General features: G+C 39.9%; 1 protein-coding gene across 1 annotated transcript in view; it reads left to right on the forward strand.

Annotated features, from left to right (window-relative positions):
- The window catches only part of CHD6 (chromodomain helicase DNA binding protein 6), a 219429-nt gene that overhangs the window by 97357 nt on the left and 98520 nt on the right, over positions 1-23552 (forward strand). The window contains exons 4-6 of the mRNA XM_011929036.1: positions 7300-7447; positions 9255-9404; positions 22919-22981. Coding sequence (XP_011784426.1) covers positions 7300-7447; positions 9255-9404; positions 22919-22981 — 361 coding nt within the window. The remainder of the gene's footprint in view (positions 1-7299; positions 7448-9254; positions 9405-22918; positions 22982-23552) is intronic.

Here is a 23552-nt window from a genome sequence, read left to right on the forward strand (position 1 = left end):
TTGGGTGACAGAGCGAGACTCTGTCTCAAAAAATAATAACAATAATAAATAAATAAATAAATATTTATGTGTGTGTATGTGCGCGCGCGCGTGTGCACACACGTTTCCTGAACCAGTTGCAAACAAGTTACATATGTCTGGCCTTTTTGTCCCAAATACATCGGTGTGTCTTTCCTAAGAGTAAGTCATTCTTCTGTAACCATTGTCTAGTTAATTATTCTTTTTGTTCCCTTATAATTACTAAGTAATCTGCAGGGAGACACTTTAAGATCATGCAAATATCCTGCTTCTCTTCACATCATTCTCCCTAGATTTAGCATCCCTTGATGATTCTGCACCATGCCCATCTTTTCTACATTGGTTACAAAGTGGGTTTTTTTGTTTGTCATTTTGGTTTTTTTGAGACAGGGTCTTGCTCTGTCACCCAGGCTGGTGTGCAGTGGCACCATCATGACTCACTATAGCCTCGATCTTCTGGGCTTGATCAATTCTCCCATCTCAGCCTCCCAGGTACCTGGCATGCATCATCATGCCTGGCTGATTTTTTTTTTTTCTTCCCAATTTTTTTGTAGAGATAGGGTTTCTTTTTTTTTTTTTCAGATGGAGTCTCACTCTGTCGCCCAAGCTGGAGTGCAGTGGCCGGATCTCAGCTCACTGCAAGCTCCGCCTCCCGGGTTTACACCATTCTCCGGCCTCAGCCTCCTGAGTAGCTGGGCCTACAGGTGCCCACCACCTCGCCTGGCTAGTTTTTTTGTATTTTTGTAGTAGAAATGGGGTTTCACCGTGTTAGTCAGGATGGTCTCGATCTCCTGACCTCGTGATCCGCCCGTCTCGGCCTCCCAAAGTGCTGGGATTACAGGCTTGAGCCACCGCGCCTGGCCGAGATGGGGTTTCACCATGTTGGCCAGGATGTCTCCATCTCTTGACCGCCTGTCTCGGCCTCCCAAAGTGCTGGGATTACAGGCTTGAGCCACCGCGCCTGGCCGAGATGGGGTTTCAATATGTTGCCAGTCTGGTCTTGAACTCCTGGCCTCAAGCCATCCTCCCATCCCAGCCTACCAAAGTGCTGATATTTCAGGTATGAGCCACTGCACCCAGCCTCAAAATGATTTTCTAACTGTACCACTTCCTTTACAGTTACCATTTGTGTTTTGTAGTGAACAAGAGCTCCCCTTTATCCCTTATTCATTATTTATGTATGTCTCATCGATATAGATTCCTATTGTTTTCAATGACTTACAATTCTTTACTGTCCTCAATTACTTTGGTATTCAGATGGTCTCAGTTTTGGGCAACAAAAGCTCTTCAAGCTGACTTATTTCTCATTTTGACTTGCCATGTTTGTTTTTCTAAACACTCTCTTACTTTCTGTCATAGCAGGATGTTTCGGGCTCATCCTCTGTCTTCCCTGCTTTAGCCTTGGAATCAGCCATTTCTGTGAGGAGCTTCAGTATTAAACACCAAGATCTGAGTGTTAAGTGTACACATTGCTGATGGGGCATCTTTGCTCTTAGGCCCTTTCTGTTGTCAAAACTAGAGGGAAAATACATACAAACATGCACATATGAATATATGTACACATGTATATACATACATACTTATATCTACACACTTACATGTATATATACATACACACATGCACATATACATGCTTGTGTTCATACATGTTATAGAACTCATGAGTTCAACTGATGATGCCTGCAGTTGAGATTCATCTCACAGTGTCTCCCTTGCCTTATAGCATTTCGTATTTGCTAGTTCCCAACATCAACACATTTACTTGTTTGCTTAGCCCTATACCACATCTGAAATAGTTTCAGAGTCACTTCACCATGGTAGTTGTTTTCTTAACTACCAAGAAAAAAAAGTTCAGAATTGGTTTGCTCTTCTTTCCCCTTCCCCCAGAAGTTGAGAGGATGTAGTCAAATGCTGTGTTCGTCAGTTAATGGAAGCGGTTTTATTCTTTATGAGGTGCAGTTATATTACTTGTTTTAAACATACATGGATTCACTTGTTTCAGCTTGTTTTCATCTTTAGTTTTTTGTTTTTTAATATGTAGAACTTTAACAGATTTCCTAAAGTCAGATCCGTGTACAAAGGTATACTCAGAGAAGTGTCACTCCCTCCTGTATCCCTGCTACCCTGTTCTCTCCCCTACCCCTTGTAGATAGATAGGCATTGTGGGTTTTTTTGTTTATCCTTCCTGTGTTTCTTTTTGTATTAATAGATAGATGTGTACAGGTTTTTTAAATTTCCCTTTATTCTTACACAAAAGGTAGCATATTATACCCTTTTTTATTTATTTATTTATTTATTTATTTATTTTTTATTATACTTTAAGTTCTAGGGTACATGTGCATAATGTGCAGGTTTGTTACATATGTATACTTGTGCCATGTTGGTGTGCTGCACCCATCAACTCGTCAGCACCCATCAATTCATCATTTATATCAGGTATAACTCCCCAATGCAATCCCTCCCCCCTCCCATTATACCCTTTTAACACTGCTTTTTTCACTTGATATATCTTTAGAAATCATTCCCTATCAGTTTGTAGAATTACTTCTTGTTTTTATAGCTGTCTAGTATTACATTATATGTGTCCTAATTTATTCAGTCATTTATGTTTAGATAGGTAGTTCTCATTATTTTATAATTACCAAAAAATGTTGTAGTAAATAACCTCTTGAATATGTATTTTTATATCATGTGATGTATCTTTAGATTACATTCCAGTAAGTAGATTGCTAAGTCAAAGATTATTTGCATATGTAGTTTTGTTAGATCCTATTTATCCTCTTTTTTTTTTTTCTTGAGACAAGGTCTCACGCTGACACCCAGGCTGGAGTGCAGTGGCATGATGTCTGTTCACTGCAACCTCTGCCTTCCAGGCTCAAACGATTCTCCCACCTCATCCTCCCAAGTAGCTGGGACCACAGGCCAATGCCACCATGCCCAGCTAATTTTTGTATTTTTTTGTAGAGACAGGGTTTCACCATATTACCCTGGCTGGTCTCGAACTCCTGAGCTCAAGCGATCTGCCTGCCTGGGACTCCCAAAGTGCTGGGATTACAGTCATGAGCCTCCACACCTGGCCTATCCATTGTTTTTGAAGAACCTGGAACTTCAAGGAGCAAACAAACATTCATGGGCCAAATCATCTATAGGTATAGCAGTTTAGAGATTAAAATGTCCTCAACTGATAAAACTGTCAAGCGTAAGGTTTTTAAAACTTTATCCAAAGAGCAGAAAGATACACCTTATCTAGTCTTCCTAGAGGATGGATTCAGATGATATTTTTCTTAATATCGTATTTGAAGATCCCATTTGTAAGCTTACAAGGAATCTTTTCTTCCTGATACTTGCCTTTATCAGAAGAGCTCCAGGAAGAATTTTTGGAACTTAGAATGGCTTCTCTTGCCAAAGGTAACCTCCAAAAAGTCACTTTGAAGCTTTCCTGAGTAGAGTATCTTCTTACTTACCTGCAAATAAGGGACCAGGTTTCAGCCAGTATTTTCCTATTTTACTGACAAATATTTGAGAAAGTATTCCCAGGCTACCTGAACCCCAGCTTATGGCTGGGAAAATCTAGTAGCACCTCAGGCTTGACTTGGAAAGTGCCTCACCATGACTCCTCCCTCCTTTCAACATTTAATGTGTTGCTCAAAATGCACACAAGTCTCCTAGTAAAAGTGTCATATTTTGAGGAAGTTCTATTTGTTAGTTATGATTTGGACTTGGTTTAACTTCGAGTATGATGTTCCACAGTGAAGCATGATTCTAGCATGTGGGCACGGGTGCGCGCACACACACATAATAAATATTTAGAATGAAAATTAAACATATACAGACAAAGTGTTCTAATATAATGAAGTTACATTTAGTAAGTAGATGAAATTGATTTCAGATGCTGGGAAGAAAGACTTAAGATTTTACAGAAGATTCAAAGGCCACTGAGCATGTGGCTATTAGGGTGATTTTTGGCATATTGTAAGCTTTCTTTAAATTTGTGTCAAAGAATTGAACCTTTTTCTAAGAGAGCTGTAAAAAACTATCAACATCTATGGATTTGTGAATTTTCTATATTTGGGTCATTGGAATGTTGCTGATTTTTTAAACCATTATTTTGAGGTCAAATAACATTAAAGGATATTTGAAGTTTTTACATTTACTAAAAGGGAGACTGGGATTTTAGAAAAAAAGAGGCAAAATATATGATTTGGTGCGAAAAAGTAACACCCTGTGACTCAGCTGACCTTAGCATAAGCCTCTGCCCTGCTGCTGACTTTGGGACATTTGCTGCTTTTAAATCTCAGTTTTCCTCATCTGGAAAATGGGGATTATTTGTCTTGGCTCCCTCATGGGATTGGAATGAGACATGGAATTCACAAGTATTTTGTAGAATGTAATTTATTATGCAGTTTTCTTAATGAGGAGCCACATAATTACTTCATGAGATAGACTCGTGAAAATTTAGCATCTTTTAAAACTGTTTTACCTGAATCTCCTCTTCTGAACTGGTAAGAAATGGAAGAACTTGTGCTTTTTCCCCTGCTTAAGGGTACAAGTCCCTTGTTAAAAATCTGTAATCCTCGAAAATGGCACGACCCCTTGAGTTTCAGTTCGTTAGGTTGGATCAAAATCGTTTTTTCGTTTGTTTGTTTGTTTTAACTTTTAAGTTCAGGGGTACAAGTGCAGTTTGTTACATAAGTAAACTTAATGTCATGGTGGTTGGTTGTATAGATTATTTCATCCCCCAGGTATGAAGCCTAGTATCCATTAGTTATTTTTCCTAATCCTCTACCTCCTCCCATCCTCCACCCTCCAAAAGGCCTTAGTGTGTGTCATTTCCCTCTGTGTGTCCATGTGTTCTCGTCATTTAGCTCCTACTTGTAAGTGAGAACATGCGGTATTTGTTTTTCTGTTCCTGTGTTTGTTTGCAAATAGCTTTCATCGTGAACTTTCCTGGTAGGTAGGCAAGCCAGTCTCCAGCCTGGGGAATAAAAGCTGGGCAGAGTTTGTGCTGACCTGGTTGGGGGCATGTGAAGGGTGAAGGGTATTCAAGAGGGAAGCAGACAGATTTAGCTATCAGCACTGGCTGGTTTGTGTCCTTGATCACCCCTCTGAACAAGGTCATGCAGTTTCCTTCTCTTCCCATGCTTTCTACTAAATCTCCTGATGGGAAGTACCAGTGTTGGCTCTTTCCTTGTCACCCACATTCTGTCACTTGCCAAGACTTCCTGGTTCTACTCCTGCTGGGCCTTTCAAAGCATTTCCACCCTTGAAAGGCTTCATTCCCTCTTTCCTGGACCTGCTTTCATGGCCCTTTTCACGCAGAATGAAGTCTAAACTTTCTGGCCTGGTGCACCCTTGATTTTTCCTTTGAGCTCCATCACATGGTGCTTCTGTTCACTTGCCCTGTTATCCAGACACACAACCATCTTTTACTAAATGTATCCAAAACACTATTCTATTCCCCCAAGAATGCTATGATAATCACAGATGAGCACAGATTCCACTTGGGCTCAAATCTTGTCTCTGCCATTTACTAACCCTGTTGCCCTGGAAATCTACCTTAACCTCACCATGCCTCAGATTCCTCATGATAAAATGAGAATAAGAATACCATCTGCTGGCCAGGCGCGGTGGCTCACACCTGTAGTCCCAGCACTTTGGGAGGCCGAGACGGGCGGATCACAAGGTCAGGAGATCGAGACCATCCTGACTAACACGGTGAAACCCCGTCTCTACTAAAAATACAAAAATTAGCTGGGCGCTGTGGCGGGCGTCTGTAGTCCCAGCTACACGGGAGGCTGAGGCAGGAGAATGGTGTGAACCCGGGAGGCGGAGCTTGCAGTGAGTGGAGATCGCACCACTGCACTCCAGCCTGGGCGACAGAGCGAGACTCCTTCTCAAAAAAAAAAAAATACCCCCAAAAAAAAGCCAGGCGAGGTGACGGATGCCTGTAATCCCAGCTACTGGTGAAGCTGAGGCAAGAGAATTAAACATGGGAGGTAGAGGGCGCAGTGAGCAGAGATCGCACCACTGAACCCCATCCTGGGTGACAACGTGAGACTCCGTCTTAAAAAAAAAAAAGAATACCATCTGCCTTACAGGGCTGTTGTGAAGATCAAAGGCAATGTAAACAAATGTGCCTGCATATAGTAATTATTATAAAAACTATTAGCTGTGACCATTAGTTATTGTTATTCGCACTACTATCAGAATTGTTTTTATACGTACATATATATGTATCTCTGCTCAAATGTATGTTCTCAAATCTCCCCAACCACAGTTAATCATAGCCATTCATTAATGCATCCATCTATCCGTTGCTTAAAAAACAATTTTAAAACTTGCTTAAATATTAATTGAATACTTACTATGTATAAGGCATAAGACCACTCACTCTGAGGAATACAAAGCATAGTCAAGCACATACTGCCCTCTAGGAACTTCGAGTCTGGTAAGAGAGATCAGAGAAGTATAAAATACTCATCTATCCAGCAAATGTTTATTGAGCAACTGTAGAGGATCCAGGCACTGTATGTAGTTATGTGAATTCTGAGCCTGATATTATAGTTAACAACTAATTCTGGTGAAAGATCATTTAAGCAAAGTATAGTTGAAGTGCTTTGGGAGTGTGGGAAAGAGATTTTACCACCTAGGAAGGCCAGGGAAGGCTTTTTGGAGAAAATGTTGCCATATTAGCAGGGCCTTGCAGGGTGGATGGACTTGGGCCATCTCTGCCTCTCTGAGGAAGCATTCTGGTACTGCCTTGGGCTGTGGTTGTAGGTGAACTGTAGGATTTTCATAATTATAAGCTCATCAAGGGCAGAGGCAGTGTTCTCTTCATTTTTGAGTGCCTAGTGTTCACTCCAGGTCCAGCATGTACTCAGTAGAGGATGGTGACAGATTAGGGAGATGTCTCTTCCTAAGAAACTTAAAGGGAGATTGTAATTTGAAGATTCTTGGTATCTGTGAAGCAGTTGAACTTCCTAGAGAAGACATTTGTATAAACTGAAAGTGAAGTTTTTGGAGATGTTCATATTATTTTTTACATATTAATTGTAGCTATAATAGTCACAATGGGGTGTAATAAAGTGAATTCTGCATTGATCCATGTAGATATTTCTTCCCATGTTTCTGTTTATTTCTGGGAAGAAACTCTTGTAGATTCCCCATTAAAGCCTGCCCTGGCCCTAGAATTCCAGGATGTGATTTCATGATGCTGATCACATGAGAAATCTTAGTTTTAAAAACTGCCCAACAGTTTTAATTCTGAATTTCTCCTTGTAGCAAGGAGCAAGGACCAACCCCAGTGGAGAAAAAGAAGAAAGGAAAAAGGAAAAGTGAAACTACAGTGGAGAGTTTAGAGCTGGATCAGGGCCTGACGAACCCATCTCTGCGGAGTCCTGAGGAGTCCACTGAGTCTACAGACAGCCAGGTACAGCTGTGACCGGGAGGCCTGGTGGAGATTACAGCTGCTGGATGGGATCTGGCTCACACTGATCCTGTTGCTCCTCTATGCCTGTCTCTAGCACACTCCCTAGCCCTGGCCTGGGCTTTTACTGTTTTGGTGGGTGAGCAGGTAGACTGTAGTCTTTTTCCCTAGCCCGATCAGTATACTAATGATGTCCCAGTTTTCTAGTGGTGTTTGCCTCATTCCTGAAAAGTTGCAGGATATTAGGTTGCAGAGGGAGTTGATGTGGAAAACGAAGTTGTGAGCCAAGCTTGTAAGGCCTCTTTTGCCATGCAGGTAATGCTCAGAGTGCCAGGCCAGCCTGTACAAGGACATTTTCATAATCCCAGATGCTGGGAAAGTCAGAAATGTAGCCATTATGCCAACAAGTAAGGAAAGTTTGGCCAAACATGGAAACATGGAGTTGCCCATCTAAACCAGATTCCTAAAAATTCCTAAAAATATGCCAAAGTGTGCCCGTGACAGTGCTAGGGATTTTCTGAGTTGAGAACCTCTCTTGAGCATGAAGTCTAATATTTGAAAGTGCTCTCTTTCCTCTGATATTCATAGCAATTTATCTGAGCCACGCTGCTGCAAGGCTCATTTAGAATAAGACTGACATACTATACCTTCCAGGATCATCTGGACCTTCATGGGTTTCTCACTGCTCTTCCCTGTAGGAAAATGACAGCTAGTAATGTCATAGTATTAATAAGCAGCAATGTCTGGTGTCAGAGCAGACTCCTCACTGCCTATAAACTGGGGCTGGTGGATGTTAAGTGTCTAGATTGGCAGAGGAGCCAGGCACACTGAGTTGATGGAATTTGGCAGGGAATTAGGTGTTTGTAGAATGGTGATCTGTATGTGGTGTTGGGGAGAGGTTTTTATGTGGAATCCCTCATATAAAGTAAAACATCATAGAGGCAACTTAGTGAAGAAGTGATAGGAACACAAGAGAGATGCTCAGGAGGTATCTTGTAGAAGAAAAGAGAGGTGGGATTTTGCTTTTGCTTTTGTTTTTTAAGGTTTAAATATTTGAGAGTGAACTGGCTGGTAAATGGTTCCCTGGAGTGATTCTACTGTTGAGATATGATGAGTATGTAGAGATGAACTGTATGCTGTTCTGTTTGTGGAAAGCCACTGGGCTGTTTTGTTGTTGAATATTAAAAAGTACAGGCTTCTTAATTAGAGATGAATCCTTAGATCATCACAATCAAGGTGACTTAGGAACCTTGTTTTGTCACACTTAAGATGTCTCCCTGCATTTGAAGAAGCGTTACGAGATTCTCAAAGTAAATCCAAAAAATTGATACTAACTAGTTTTCTAACTACATTTTTAGAAGTACACGGTAAGGATGGTGAATTTAAGCAAAAAAAATAAAAAACTGTCATCATGTCATAAAATCTGTGCTTCCAGCAAGTGCTGGAAGGGACCCCAAAGATGATAGAGTTCAGCTCCCATCCTTGTTTTATTGGAGGAAAAGTGGATTCTGAAAGAGGGGAAGTCACTACCGTTGATCAACAGAACGCGTCTTACTGGACTGTGAGACATTACCCCTTCTTTTTAGTGGATCATGGCAATTTGGAGATTGAGCTTTTGTTCTGTCCCCTACTCCGCTAGTTCCCATTTTGACTGAATTTAGTCCTTAAAAGAGTTGTCTTTAAGAAAGATTTCTTTTGTAACGCAAGAAAGCTCTCCTTGGCATATTAGTAAATGTAGATGAGGGTATTCTTATGTAGGCTGTTGTCTTTCACTCAGAGAGTTTCTCTGACGGGTGTGTTTGCCCTGCAGAAACGACGCTCGGGAAGGCAAGTAAAGCGCAGAAAATACAATGAGGACCTGGACTTCAAAGTGGTGGATGATGATGGGGAAACAATTGCTGTTCTTGGAGCTGGTCGAACGTCTGCACTCTCAGCTTCTACACTGGCCTGGCAGGCAGAGGTATGGCCTTTGCATAAGGGTCCTGACTTTGGCTGGACAGTCATTTTGACCTAGATGACAGAGTTGTTTCTTGGCCCTTTGCTAAAGCATAAGTCAGATCATTTTAACTGCTGCTTGTAGCCTTCAAATAACTTCTTGTTGCACTGGGAATAACATTCAGACTCCTTATTGTGCTCAGCAGGACCCTCTACAGTCACACTCTCGCCTTGTTTCACCAAATTCTTCATTTTTTTAGATAAACAATTTTTCCCTGTCTCATTACTCTCCAGCCAAAAGACTGGCTGTCTTTTAATGCGTTGAACTAACAGTTCTTTTCCACCTGTAGACCTTTGCCTCTGTTCTTCCTTCTGCTTGGGATGCTTTACATGACTGGTTTATCAGTTTTGCCTAAAATGTTATCTCCTTAGAGAGGTCCTTCTTGACTCTTTTATCTAAAGTAGATTCCTGCCCCTCATCCCAATGATGTTCTATTTCAGCCCCTTGTATACTTCCTTAAAGCACTTACCACAACACAAATTGCATTTGAATGTGTCTGATCTCTGATGTTGTTTTGTTTGTCTCTCATTAAAATGTGGAAGTCTTGGCCCGGCATGGTGGCTTACACCTGTAATCCCAGCACTTTGGGAGTCTGAGGCAGGGGGATCACTTGAGGCCAGGAGTTCGAGATCAACATGGGAAAACCCCATCTCTACAAAAAAAAAATACAAAAATTAGCTGGGCATGGTGGTGCAGGCCTGTAATCCCAGCTACTTGGGAGATTGAGGCACAAGAATCACTTGAACCTGGGAAGCAGAGGTTGCAGTGAGCCAGGATCGCATCATTACACTCCAGCCTGGGTAACAGAGCAAGACACTGTCTCAAAAAAAAAAAAAAGAAAAGTCTTTTGTATAATAAATAGCTGTTAAGTGAATGAGATCAGATGAACTAGTAATTATAGTTGGAACTCGGAACTCTGATTCAACAGGCTTGTATTGCGAGTCTAGATGTGCTGGGTACAGAGGCTGCACAGAAGCAAGAGTGGTCAGATGTATAGGAAGACAAGGACTTAGGAGGAACTTTTCCAACATGAACTTCATAAAGCCCCAGAAACTGAATGGCACCACAAGCTGTGATATGACAAATGGATAATCTTGGCTGGATGCCGGGGTGTAATTTGAGGGGTGGTGAGAGAGGAGGACTGAGAGGTAGGAGCAGTCACAGTGTGAAGGGCCTTGAATATCAGCTAAGGTATTTTGTTTTTATCCTGCAGATTGGACAAGGGATAGGAGGCACTGATGAGTTGAAGCAGAGGAGTAGGACCACTGTATTTGCGTTTTAGCAGTTTCTGTTGGCAGCAGTGTCAAGGAAGAAGATGATAGTATTAGCACTTGATACAGAGGCACTAGAAAGGAGAGAAGGGTTAAATGTTGAAAAGAAAGAGGTCTGTGCCAAGGAGCTTATAGAGAAGAAGTGAAAAGCAAGAGAAGAAGCAGGCTGTGCATGTAGGAGGGGCGTTATTGCCAAGAGCACATTCTGGGACATGGCTGTCTGTTGTTATGGAGTCAACTGTTGCTGACTTGGCAGAATTCACACTCTGTATGGAGCGGTAGCATCACAAATACCTGTCATTCCTCCTGGATGCTAGTGAATCTTATGGAAGCTGATAGTACTTCATCTTCCTCGACTACCTTGCCTCCAACTTAAACCATTTTCATATAATTCCACATATTCTTTCACTCTGTGTTTGCATAGAAAGTAGCAGGGAGCAGGGACTATTGTCTCTGTTTTAACAATGAAGAAACTAAAGCCCAGAACGATCCAGGTCAGAGTTACATAGCAGCAGTTAATCAGTGACTAGCGTGTGAGAGTTGATTTCATGTCTCTGCTAAGGGTTATCCAACTAATGAATATAACAGTAGGAATAATAATTTGATGTATTGTCACTATAATACTTTTCAAGCAAATACTAATATTTAAAAATAGCCCTTGCAAGACTGCCATGAGGTGATAGAATTGTATTGCTTTGTAATGGGGTTTTCATTCCTTGGGGATGTTATGGTTGGTTTGGTAGTTAAAACACTATATGGAAATTTGATTTTCTCCTAGTAGCCATTTAGCCTAAGCCATTGACCATATTTCAGATGTTGTTATGACTTCTCCCCTGGCACCTGAAGGGCAGCAGTAGCTGATCTAACTAACAAATAGTTCAGGAAATGTTGGGTATCTTATTAAGACTCATTTTTTTTCTTCTAAGGATATAGCAAAGAGAGGGTTTATATATGGAGAAACATAAATTAGAATCTGAATTATATCTCAAAAAAATTTACCAGATTTAAGGAAGGGAGAGGCCTGATTCATGGTTTTGGCTTTGACATTCAGAGAAGTGCGACCATGTGGGGCTGGCCTCTGAGCCAAGGCCTGGCCTAGCATGCAGGGCAGGCCACACAGCCAGTGAGGGGACTGGAGAGATCGGCTTACCGAGTGATTTTCAAAATTGGTGCTCTGTAGAGTCCTAGTTGCTGCAGAACCAAAACAGCTCCACTTAAAACTGTTTTTACATACTGGGCTTCCTGAGGAAGTTTGAACAAAGATTTCCCACGCTAACGAAAAGCCTGAAAGCCTTGAATCTCATCTAGGATTCCAGGCAATCTCAAGGCACATCCAGTGGCACAGAAAATCACTGAAGAAGAGGAAGCTTGTTCCTATATCCTTCCCCCGGGGCCCTCTGGGTGGGTGTCTGCCTGCCTGCTAGCTTTAGCTCGGGGCAGAGAAGGGGATGGAGTCAACACCAGAATGGCCCCACTGCCATCTCTCTGCAGATCTATGCAGTATCTTCTCAGCATGCTCAGCCCACTTCTGTGACTGCTGGCCCTTGTCCCAGCCCCAGATCACAACCTCAGCATTGGTTACCAAGTGGTGAGTTGCTAAAACATCTTTACACACAATTCACTTTAGCTCAGGAATGGCATATTATCACAGCTGTGCTTTGGACTCTATAGCACAATCCTGAGCTTGGGATTCAGGGGTAGAAAAGTTTCCATTCTAAATGTGACTCTTTATTTTCTTATTCTTTGTCAAACTCATTTTGGTGTCTGGAACACAAACTTTTAGAGTTCTGTGGTGTATTTTATTTACAATGCATAGACTGTTGACAAGGCTGTCTCAGTTTTTGCCTCTTGCAATTTGGGTGGTTTGTGTGATTTTGCCTTTTGGAACAGAAGGACTTGAATTTGAATAAAGCTTTGGCTCGTGGTATTCTCCTGTGCTGTGCTCTGTGTCTGCGTACAGTGCACTCTTCTTTGATAGGCCTTTTTCTATACCTGGCAGGCTGAGCTCAGTTGTTTCCTCCTCCCGAAAGTTCCTTGCTCCTCCGAGCTGGGGATAAGTGCCCCTCCCCTCTACTCTTAGTGCACTGTAATATGTTTAACTGTCATTGTCCTTCGGACACCTGCCAAATTTTTTGTTTCCTTCTTCTAAACCATGAGTTATGTTAGTGTAGGATTTGTATCTTTTTTTGTCCTATGTGCCTCTCAGGTAGGAGAGTTTCAATAAAATAAATTTACACTTACTCCCAGGAACTATTCAGATGGAGTGGCACTTTCCATCTTCTGCTCGATAATGTTTTTCATTATTGTAATTATTATTCCCTAAGTCTAAATTCAGCTGGGACCCTTGTACCACTCATTCATAGCCTGTGATGGTCCTGATTTTCAGTGCCTCTGCCATACTGTTTTGATGATCACTCCTGATTGTTCCCCAGTCAGATTGCAGAGTTTTGCAAAAACAGGCATCACTTTTTAATTTATTGTAATTTTTCTTAGCATAGGTAGAACTTTATGTTTCTGCTGGTTGGTAGCTAATATAAAGACCTACTTAGTTGAACTTATCAAATACTTATTCAGTGAGTGAATAAATATGTTTAAAACTCATTATGGTATGAAACTGGTAATGATTTGTTTAAACCTCAACTACTTTAAAACTCAAACTGGTATGATTTGTTTAAACCTCTGTATTAGAAAGGAAAGAGATTTTTCTTTTCTTCCAGGCTCTTGTTTCCTCCATTTCCGTATACTGGCATTTTTTCCTCACTGGTATTCATCTCTGTCTCACTTAAACCCTCAGACAGGCCTCTTTTCCGAGGCTCCTTGCTGCTATTTGGCATTGCCGTAGCTTCGTACCAGTGTGTGTGACTTGGTGCAGAAGTGTCCGTTAGGGCCCTTCATCATAAGGCTCCTATCAGCTCTGCCTGGGTGGGTAATTTCTTGAGTCTTCCCATTTCTTCACTGGGTACAACCACCAATTCCCACACTGTCTTTAGGTTGTTCCCTGTATTTGTTTCCTCTTGGTTTCTGCTGCCACCCCCTGTGCTGAGCCCAGTGTACAATTTACTGCAGCACACACTTCTGTAGTTTGCCTGCCACAAGTCTCAGCTCTCCCCAGTCGGATACCAGACTTAACTTTCCCAAAATACCAGGGAATTGCTGGTATTTCTCAGTCTCCTGCTCACGAAATCCAAGGTGGGTACTTTTTAACTCCCTTGTTAGATCAAAACTCCTGTGTTTTCTTTTCTTTTCTTTTTTTTTTTTTTTTTAAAGATGTGGGCACATACTACCTGTTTACTCTCATTCCTACTCCTCATCTTGTGTAATGCTTTCACTCTAATAAGGCAGGTTACTTAGCATTCTAGATATGCATCATACATCCCATAAGATTGTTCTTTCATCTCTCATTTCATCTTACCTTTCTCTTTGCTGTCCTCTTTTATGAGCCAGTGTTCTTTAGGGCCCAACTAAAACCTCACCTATGCTTTGAAATCCATGCTGTTTTCACTTTCTGAACTCTCATTGGACTGTAGTTACTGTTTGACCAATTAACATTTACCCTGGGATATTTCTAAGACAGATATGTTTATTTTGTCTTCCCTGAATGAGTGTAATCCCCTTGAAATTGGGCATAAAGCTTGATACTGGTTTTGTATATTACATGGCACTTGATAAATACTGTGGTTTCAAACCTGATTTGCTTCTTGTTACGCTCCCTGGTTATGGTTTGCTAAATAGAAGTAAGAGGGGTAGTTGGTTGAGGTTGAAGGTAAATAGGGTTAAAAGTTTTTGAAAATTTTCCCTAAGGATAAAATATTAAGATTATGTAAATCTCTGACATAAAAGTGTATGAATTAAAATGGTCTTCTTTGAAGGATAATTTAAGGAAATTCCAAGCAGTTGAGAACAGATGGTTGTTATGGAAGTGTGTCTGGCAAGCAGATTTAGTTTATATCTGTGTGTATCTGTATACACTGAGTGTTTATACACACATGATCGTACTTATGCACAATCTCTGTTCAGAAAAAAAAAAAGATTCGAATTTTCCAGTTTCCTTCCTACTTCGATGTGTATTTCGGAAATGCTGCTCCCTTTTCATTTCATTAGGATAAAATAAAAACCCGTTTTCCATATTTGGATGATCTCTATTGATTCTTTAACATGAGTGCTTACCCTCTCTTTTTTAACAGTGCCAAAAAAACAAATTGAAATTTTATTTCAAACTCCTTAATTTTCACTTGAAAATTTCTTATAATGAAAAGTGTTTAAACCCTGACTTCTTTTAATATTCAAAGTCCTGTGCTTTCTTCATCCGTATATTAAAGTTTCTTTAGATTTGGTCCTAGTTAAATATTCTGAATTGTAATCAAAATCCTATCATCAGAAACCATTTTTATCTATTCTTCATGGTAGGTAGAATAGGAAAATATTTGAAGCAATCTAGTAGTAAGGAAGAGAATCCTTTGAGTGTGTGTGTACATGTGTGGATGCTTGCTTGCTAGTCTGGGGTATACAGACTTTGGAGCAGGTGGCGAAAGTAGTCAGCAGTCGTGAAAGTTTACTGCTTGCCCACAGATATAACTCATATGTCACATCATTTCCAGAGCCTCTTCTAATTGGCCCAAGTGCTCTGGCTTGTGTATTCTCATAGTACTTGCTTTTTACTACTGTTACCATGTTCTATTGCAAAATCTCCTAACATTATTTATTCAGAAATATATATTGAGCACCTACTATATGCCAAGGACTGTCTAATTTCTGGAAATAACACCAGGGAACAAAAGCGACAGAAATTCCTGCCCTCGTGGAAGAGCCTGCAACAAATTCACAACTGGTCTCTCCCTCCAACATTTGCCACATTTTGAACCTACATGGTGGGAGGCCAAAGGACCTAGGTCAAAACTTCCAAAGAGTAGAAGTAAATAGGGAGAGGCTATTAATAAACCTTAAATAAGAAAATTACCTAGTACATCAATGGCAGTAAATGCCATTCTAAAAATATATTAGAATAAGGGTGATGCAGAATTCAGGGTGAGGATTGCAATTTTAAATAGGGTGGTCAGAGTTGCCTTCACTAAAAGTATAATATGTGAGCGAATAATAGAAGGAGGTAAAGGAGAGAGGGAGTTGTGCAAGGCAGAAGAACATCTATACAAAGTCCTGAATAGTCTATACAAAGTCCTGAGGTAGAGGCATGCATGGTATGCATGAAGAATAGACAAGGATAACTGAACCATAACAGATGAGGTAGGAGGGTGGGCATGGACCCTGTAGGACTTGTAGACATTGGAAGATGTTTAGTTTTACTTTGAGTTAAAAGAGAAGCCTTTTAAGCAGTGTAAGCAGAGGAATAGCTTAATAAAAAAGGTCATTCTGGATGTTATGTTGAGAATAGACTAGTGGGGCAAGAACAGAAGCAGGGAGACAAGTTAGGAGACTCTTGAGAATAATCTGGGTGAGAAATGAAGGTGGTACAAATCAAGTTAGAAGCAATGGAGATGGTGAAAAATAGGCTGGGTTTTGGACATACTTTAAAGATAGAGCCAACAAGATTTTTAGGCCAGTCAGATATGGTGTATGGAAAGGAAAGAGGAAGAGTCAAGGATTACACCAAGATTTTTGGTTTGAGTACCTGAAAGCATAGTTTACTCTAACTCAGGTGGGAGAAGACTGTAGGTAGGAGGGGTAGGAAAGGGGAGTTGGATAGGAGTTTAGTGTATGGATATTTCAAATTTGAAATACCTCTGAGATACTCAAGTGGAGATGGTGTATAGGAATTACATATATGAGGCTGTTGCCAGGGGAGAGGTTCTGAGCTGGATGATGCCTGTATTTAAAACCCTGAGACTGAGTGAGATCACCAAGACAATGAATACAGATAGAAAAGAGAAGAAACCCAAAAGCTAAGCCCTAGACCGCTCTAGTAATGAGAGTTAATATTGGAAAAAATATATATATAAATTGCAAAAAGCTCTTTTTAAAGGCATCATATAGCTGTGGAAGCAACGAGAATGAGATGAACTAAAATATCAGACAGTAAGGTTTATCCCTAGGTGGGCTGATGATGACTGGCTGTTTTCTTCTCTGGAGACATTTCCCAGTTCTGGGAGTGGTCTGAGGGTCAGGTTTGGCCCAAACAAAAGAGACTGTTCTGGGTGGAAGAGAAACCATCTGACACTACTGGGGATTGAATATACAGGGCTGGTGGAATGTTTGGAAACTAAAGAAATCCCCAAAGCAAGGGGATTTCCTCAAGAGACTTCTACTGAATTCTGGGGTATCCCAGGAAGCTAGGAGTTCAGCCAGAAGGCAGATTGAAATTTCATAGTCGCCTGGTACTTAGGAGACAAAAAAATCACTAAAGGAATGGAACTACCACAAAATACTGACTCTCGCTTAAGGTATTTGTCGGACTTTTAACCTGCGTGGGGCAGAAGACTAAAACACTAAGCTCAAAACCTCCATAGAGTATGTTTCAGGGTTCAAGAGAAAAAAGACCTGCCAGTCTCTCACTCAGTGATCCTGGATACTCATGTTCCAAAAACAGCAAAATAAGAGGTGGATTGAATCTTAAAACAGTCACTCAGTCCTAACCCAACTCAGTCTCTGACTGGATCAAAGGGACCATCCCCTCGCCCTGGTTGGCTAAGAGAAAATGGGAAATACTTGTAGTACAAAATACTGTTTGGAGCTGCTACAATTCGTTTATCCACAGTGTCCGACATAAAATAAAAAATATTAGGCATTCAAAGAGGATGGAAAAGGTGGCTAAAAATTAAGAGAATAATTATATAATAGAAGCAGACCCCAGGTGACCCAGATATTAGAGTTGGCAGGGGGAAAGAACTTTAAAATAACTATGATTAAAATGTTAAAGAAAATAGAGGGGGCCAGCACAGTGGCTCGTGCCTATAACCCTAGCACTTTTGGAGGCCAATGCTGGAGTATCACTTTGAGCTTAGACTTTCGAAGCCAACCTGGGCAACATGGCAAAACCCTTCTCTACAAAAAAATACAAAAATTAGCTGGGTGTGGTGGCTTGCACCTCTAGTTTCAGCTACTTGCAAGCCTGAGGCTGGAGAATCATTTGAGCCCGGGAAGTGGAGGTTTTAGTGAGGTGAGATCACTCCACTGCACTCTTCAGCCTGGGTGACAGAGTGAGATCCTGTTTTTAAAAAAAAAATAGAGGAAAAGATGGATAAGATGAATTTTAAAGTGAAAACTTCCAACAGAGAATTAAATCTATAAAGAGAATCAGGTAACAGTGTAGAATGAAAAAACCAGTTTATAAAATTCAAGACCAAGTGGATAGGTTTGTAAGTAGATTAGATGCAGCAGAAGAGAAGATGAGTGAATATGAAGACAGATCAATGGAAAATTTCTAAAGCACATAGAGGAAAAAGAATGAATCAAACAGAGCAAAAGGTAAAAGCTTTTTTTTTTTTTTTTTTTTTGAGACAGAGTCTCACTCTATCACCCAAGCTGGAGTGCAGTGGCACTATCTCAGCTCACTGCAACCTCTGCCTCCTGGGTTCAAGCAATTCTCTTTCCTCAGCCGCCTAAGTAGGTGGGATTACAGGTGTGCATCACCATGCCCAGCTAATTTTTGTATTTTTAATAGAGATGGGGCTTCACTATGTTGGCAAGGCTGGTCTCAAACTCCTGACGTCAGGTAATCCACCCACTTCGGCCTCCCAAAGTGTTGGGATTACAAGTGTGACCCACTGCACCCAGCCGAAAGTTCTAAGTATTTCTGATTGGAGTCCTAGGGATAGAGGAGATTGGAGCAGAGTAGCCTTGGAAGATATAACTAATGACCAAGAATTCCTAAACTGATGGAAGATATCAACTAGTAGATTCAAAATCAGATAACTCTGAAGCAGGAAAAATACAGAAAAAGAAAACCATACTTAGGCATATCTTAAACTGTAAAAACCAAAGACTGAGAGAACATTTAAAAGCCGCAAGAGAAAATCTGATGGATAATATTGTATTAAGTAGTACAATATTGAATGCATTATTTCCTGAATTTGGGAGTAAGAAAAATACTTCACTGTCATAATTTATACTCAGAAATACAGTGTAGGACCTGGCCACTACAATAAAGAGAAAGAATAAATAAAAAGTTAAAAGATTAGAAAGGGAGTAGTAAAACTTTTTTATTATTTGTAGATGACATGAGTGCATATGTAGAAAATTGAACAGAATGTACTAACAAATCATTATAAATAATAAATGTAGATTTAGTTAAGTTGCTGGATACAAAGACAATATGCAAATACATGAGTTTTTTATTTCTATAAACTAGCAACATAACATCAGGGAAGGATAATTATTAAATCCCATTTATAATAGCATCAAGGTATCAGATACCCTGGAATAACTCAAAAAAATACACAAGCTGTCTCTTCTAAAAACATTGCTGTGAAAAAAGAAGACCTAAACAAATAGATGTAGCACATATGGGGTTTTGTTTTGTTTTGCTTTGCTTTGTTTTGTTTTGTTTTTGAGATGGAGTCTCACTCTGTCACTCAGGCTAGAGTGCAGTGGCGTGATCTTGCTCACTGCAACCTCTACCTCCTGGGTTCAAGCAATACTCCAGCGTCCTGGGTAGCTGGGACTATAGGCATGCGCCACCACACCCTGCTAATTTTTGTATTTTTAGTAGAGACAGGGTTTCGCCGTGTTGGCCAGGCTGGTCCCGAGCTCCTGACCTCAAGTGATACACCTGCCTCGACCTCCCAAAGTGCTGGGTTTACAGGCATGAGCCACCACGCCTGGCTACATACGGGTATTATAATACTGCTAAGATGTCTATAATTCAAATCCAGTCAAAAACTAAGCAGGGTATTTTTTAATTGGTGGAAACATATATGAAAATGCTGAAGACCTATCTAGCATAACCTGAGACAGTCATGAAAAAGAACTAAATTGGAAGGTTTAACTGTAAGACTTTGTAATCAGGCTATAGGAATGAAGACGGGGCAGTATTGCCGTAAGGATAGTCAAATAGATCAGCTGAACAAAATAGGGCTACCTTGTTCAGTATAGACCCTATCAGCCACATGTGCCTATTGAGTGCTTGAAATGTAGCTAGTTTGAATTAAGATGTGCTATAAATATAAAATACCATATTTTGAAGACTTGGTATGAAATGACTATTAAAATTTTTTTTAATTTTTTAGTTGATTACACATTGATAATATTTTAGATATATTGGTTTAAGTGAAATATATTATTAAAATTATTTGCACCTGTTTCTTTTTACTTTTTTAATGTGGCTACTAGAAAATTTTAAATTACATTTAAAATTAAATGACATTACATTTAAATTTAAAATTTGATTAAAATAAAAATTACAATTTACATTTGTAGCTTAATGACATTGGTGACAACACAAATTTCTTAAACAGCACACAAAAACACTATTCATAAGAGAAAAGATTGATAAAATGGATTATATAGAATTTCTGTTCATCAGAAGACACATTAAGGGATTGAAAAGGCAAACCATAGACTGGTAGAAGATGTTTGTAATCTGTGTATCTGAGAGAGGACTCTTATTTAAAATAATTCTTGAAAATAAATTAAAAAGAATAATTTATAAAATAGGCAAATGGCCCGAATAGGAGGTTCACAAAAGAGGATATCCAAATGGCCAGTAAACGTATGAAAAGAGGCACAGGATCCTTTGTTATCAGGAAAATGTGGATTAAAGAGACAACACTACACATCCACCAGAATGGCTAACATGCTAAAGACTGACAATATCAGGTCACCCAGAACTCCCATACCTTGCTGGTAGGTGTCAAAATTTTTACAATCACTGAGAAAATTTTTGACAATATTATTTATTGATTGATAATATTTATTAAAATTAGTCATCTACCTACCCTATGACCCAGTATTTCTCCTCCTAGTTATATATCCAAGATAAATTAGCATATTTTTCCACCAAAAGACATAATTTATACAAATTTCTTGTGTAATACAAAAATTGGAAGCACACCAAATATTCCTCAACAGTAGAGTGGATAGTGTATTTATATTACAAAATACTACACAGTGTTAAAGAAGAATGAACTATTTACTGTACGATTCAATTTACATGAGGTTTGATAGTACACAAAACCAGTCTGTGGTGGTAGAAGTCTGAATATATATTGGTTACTTACAGTGGGGACAGGATTTTTCAGAGTGTTGGAAAAATTATATAACTTGATCTTGAGTGGTAGTTATATAAGTGCATATGTGTATGTAAAAATTCAAGATGTACACTTGAGATTTCTGCATACTATAAGTATGCCATACCTCAATAACTAAGCATTATGTTAGCATGCCTGATAGTTCCTTGATGACTAAGACTAGACATATCTCATTTACTTCTGTAAGACCGGTGCATAAACTAAAAGCACTCCATAAATAATGTGGGATAAAAATTTAGGAAGGAAATGAGGTAGGAAGCTGGTTCATTAGTCTAGTTTCTCTTAACCTAGCACCTGTTCACTGACCGCTTGCCATAGTCAGACTTTAGTTAGTTGGCTGCAAGATCGGTGGTCGTGGTCCTTGCTGCTCGTTAAAGTACACCTGGCTTTGGCCCTTTGCTGTTACCATCCTGACAGTATATAAGTCTGAGTGTATGGAGCAGGGGGAGACTTCTTAAATTAAGTGACGTAAATCGAGAAAAATAGCTGTCTCCACTCTGTGGCCTCAGAGAGTTTGACACTTTATTTCCTCACTGTATTTCCTTCTTTCTTTTCCTCTTCCTTGTTATTCAGCATTCAACAAATACCTGTTGATTATGCATTTCATGGTCTAGCTATGGCGGTATATAAAACAAGGATCCCTGCCCTCTGAAGGTTTATGTAGTAAAGGGAGAAGACAGCAATAAACAGTGAACTGCCACCTATCTATGTTTAGGAACCAAGCAGAACAAATACTTAAACAGAGAAACAAAACCATAGTCTGTATTTGCACCCCTTTCTTCTATTGTGTGGTAATTATAGTTTATTTGCCTTCCTGTTGAGTGGTGAGAAGGGATGTGTGTGGTTTTGGATTAACTTCTGCATGGCATCTGGCACAATGCCATGTGTCTGAGAGAGCTTAGTAAATATTTGTAACCTTTGGGAGCATCTGCCTGTGCTTGCTTACTGATTTCCATAATTCTTTTCTGCCGTGTGCCTTCCTCATTTCTTTTAACCCATCATCACTTTCCTGGGAAAAGCTTGATTTAAGATCTTAAGAGATGTTTTCTATAATTTTATGGCTTTACGCCCTAGAATGGGTACACTGAAGGTATACAAATCACCTTTCTGGGATGTTCCAGCCAGGAACCCAGAATACCGAATTTGGCAGTTACGTTGTTGTGATGACTGTTCTTTTCATATGGTGTTTTAAGTTACATATTGTAATAGATCTGAAAAGGTCACTGTGCATACGAAACCACTAAGAAATAATGCTGCTCGAGGTTCTAGAAAGAGTGTTAAACATTCAGTATTTTTTAACTATAAATATTCTGTAGAAAGAGATTTCATGGAGACATGGAGCACAGAAGTGTTGATATTTATCTAGGGTAAAAAGGAATACGTTTTCAGTTGGAATTTACCTTCAAAGGATGATCCGTGAAATAGCCTTTTCCAGCTACAAAAGGGGAAAGATGGTACAATTTAATAGAGAATAATTGTACCTTGAGTTTGAGTAGTATGTGAAAATATTTTTCCCACAGTAATACTATTTTATCTTCCCACTAATCCAGTGAGAGATGTATTTTTAACTCCTATTTTAATAGATTTGAAGACTAGGAGGTATTGACTTGCCTAAAGTCAATAGCTGGTAGCTATTAGAACTAATTTTAAGACCCCAGACTCAGAACTTTCTGAAAATTCTATGCAGCAACACGTAGGTAGTTTTGCAAAGAAGGTAAGTCCGAGACCAATTTTAAGTATGTTAAATGCAGATCTGAAATTGAATCTGAAAAACATCTCTGCTCTTGTGATGTAGTTGTGTCCAGAGCTTAGAAGCCACCACCACTTTGAATTCTAGGTTTGCAAAATGTTTGTGACCTTTTGACCACTCTGTGGCCTGACAGGAGACCTTGGTACTCAAAGGTGAACTTTTGAATGAAGTAGTACCTATTGTAGTATTTCTTATAGAATTGTTTTCTTGGATTCTGTGGTTCCAGCAATTTTCGGTTTTTTTCATCTTTGTCCCCAGGAGCCTCCAGAAGATGATGCAAACATCATTGAGAAGATCCTGGCATCTAAGACTGTCCAGGAGGTTGGTGGCTCGTGTTTCTCGCTTTTATATCATTAGCACAGATTACATCTTCTATGAAGAGATTTTTGGCTAGAGAACCTAGAATGACCGTTATTGTCTGGAGTGAGAGCTAGGCAAGAATATTGTCTGGCTAGCCAACACTTATTTTTACCCCTATAGAGCATTTTAGGACATAAAACTCTTAAAATATCTAGAATGGCTCAAGCTAATGATTTCCTCCATTCTGATCCTAGCAAAAGCCATATATCCCTTAGCTGCTGTAGCCCACCAGAATTTAGCAGAGGGCCAAGAAGAAGAGATGGAAACAAAGTTGTAGTGGAGGCTGGGTTCAGTGGCTCATGCCTATAATCCCAACACTTTGGGAGGCCAACATCGGAGGATTGCTTGAGCCCAGTAGTTCAAGACCAGCCCGGGCAACATAGTGAGACCTTGTCTCTATTTTAAAAAGTATATACACACACACACACACACACACACACCCATATGAGTCCTAATGGAAATGTCGTAGGGGTTCTTTTCTTCAATCTCAGGGCCATTGTAGGAATCACCTAGAGGAAATTCCTGGAGTGGT

This window comes from Colobus angolensis, unplaced genomic scaffold (genome assembly GCF_000951035.1).
Source record: "Colobus angolensis palliatus isolate OR3802 unplaced genomic scaffold, Cang.pa_1.0 Scaffold8, whole genome shotgun sequence".
NCBI classification, from domain to species: Eukaryota; Metazoa; Chordata; class Mammalia; order Primates; family Cercopithecidae; genus Colobus; species Colobus angolensis.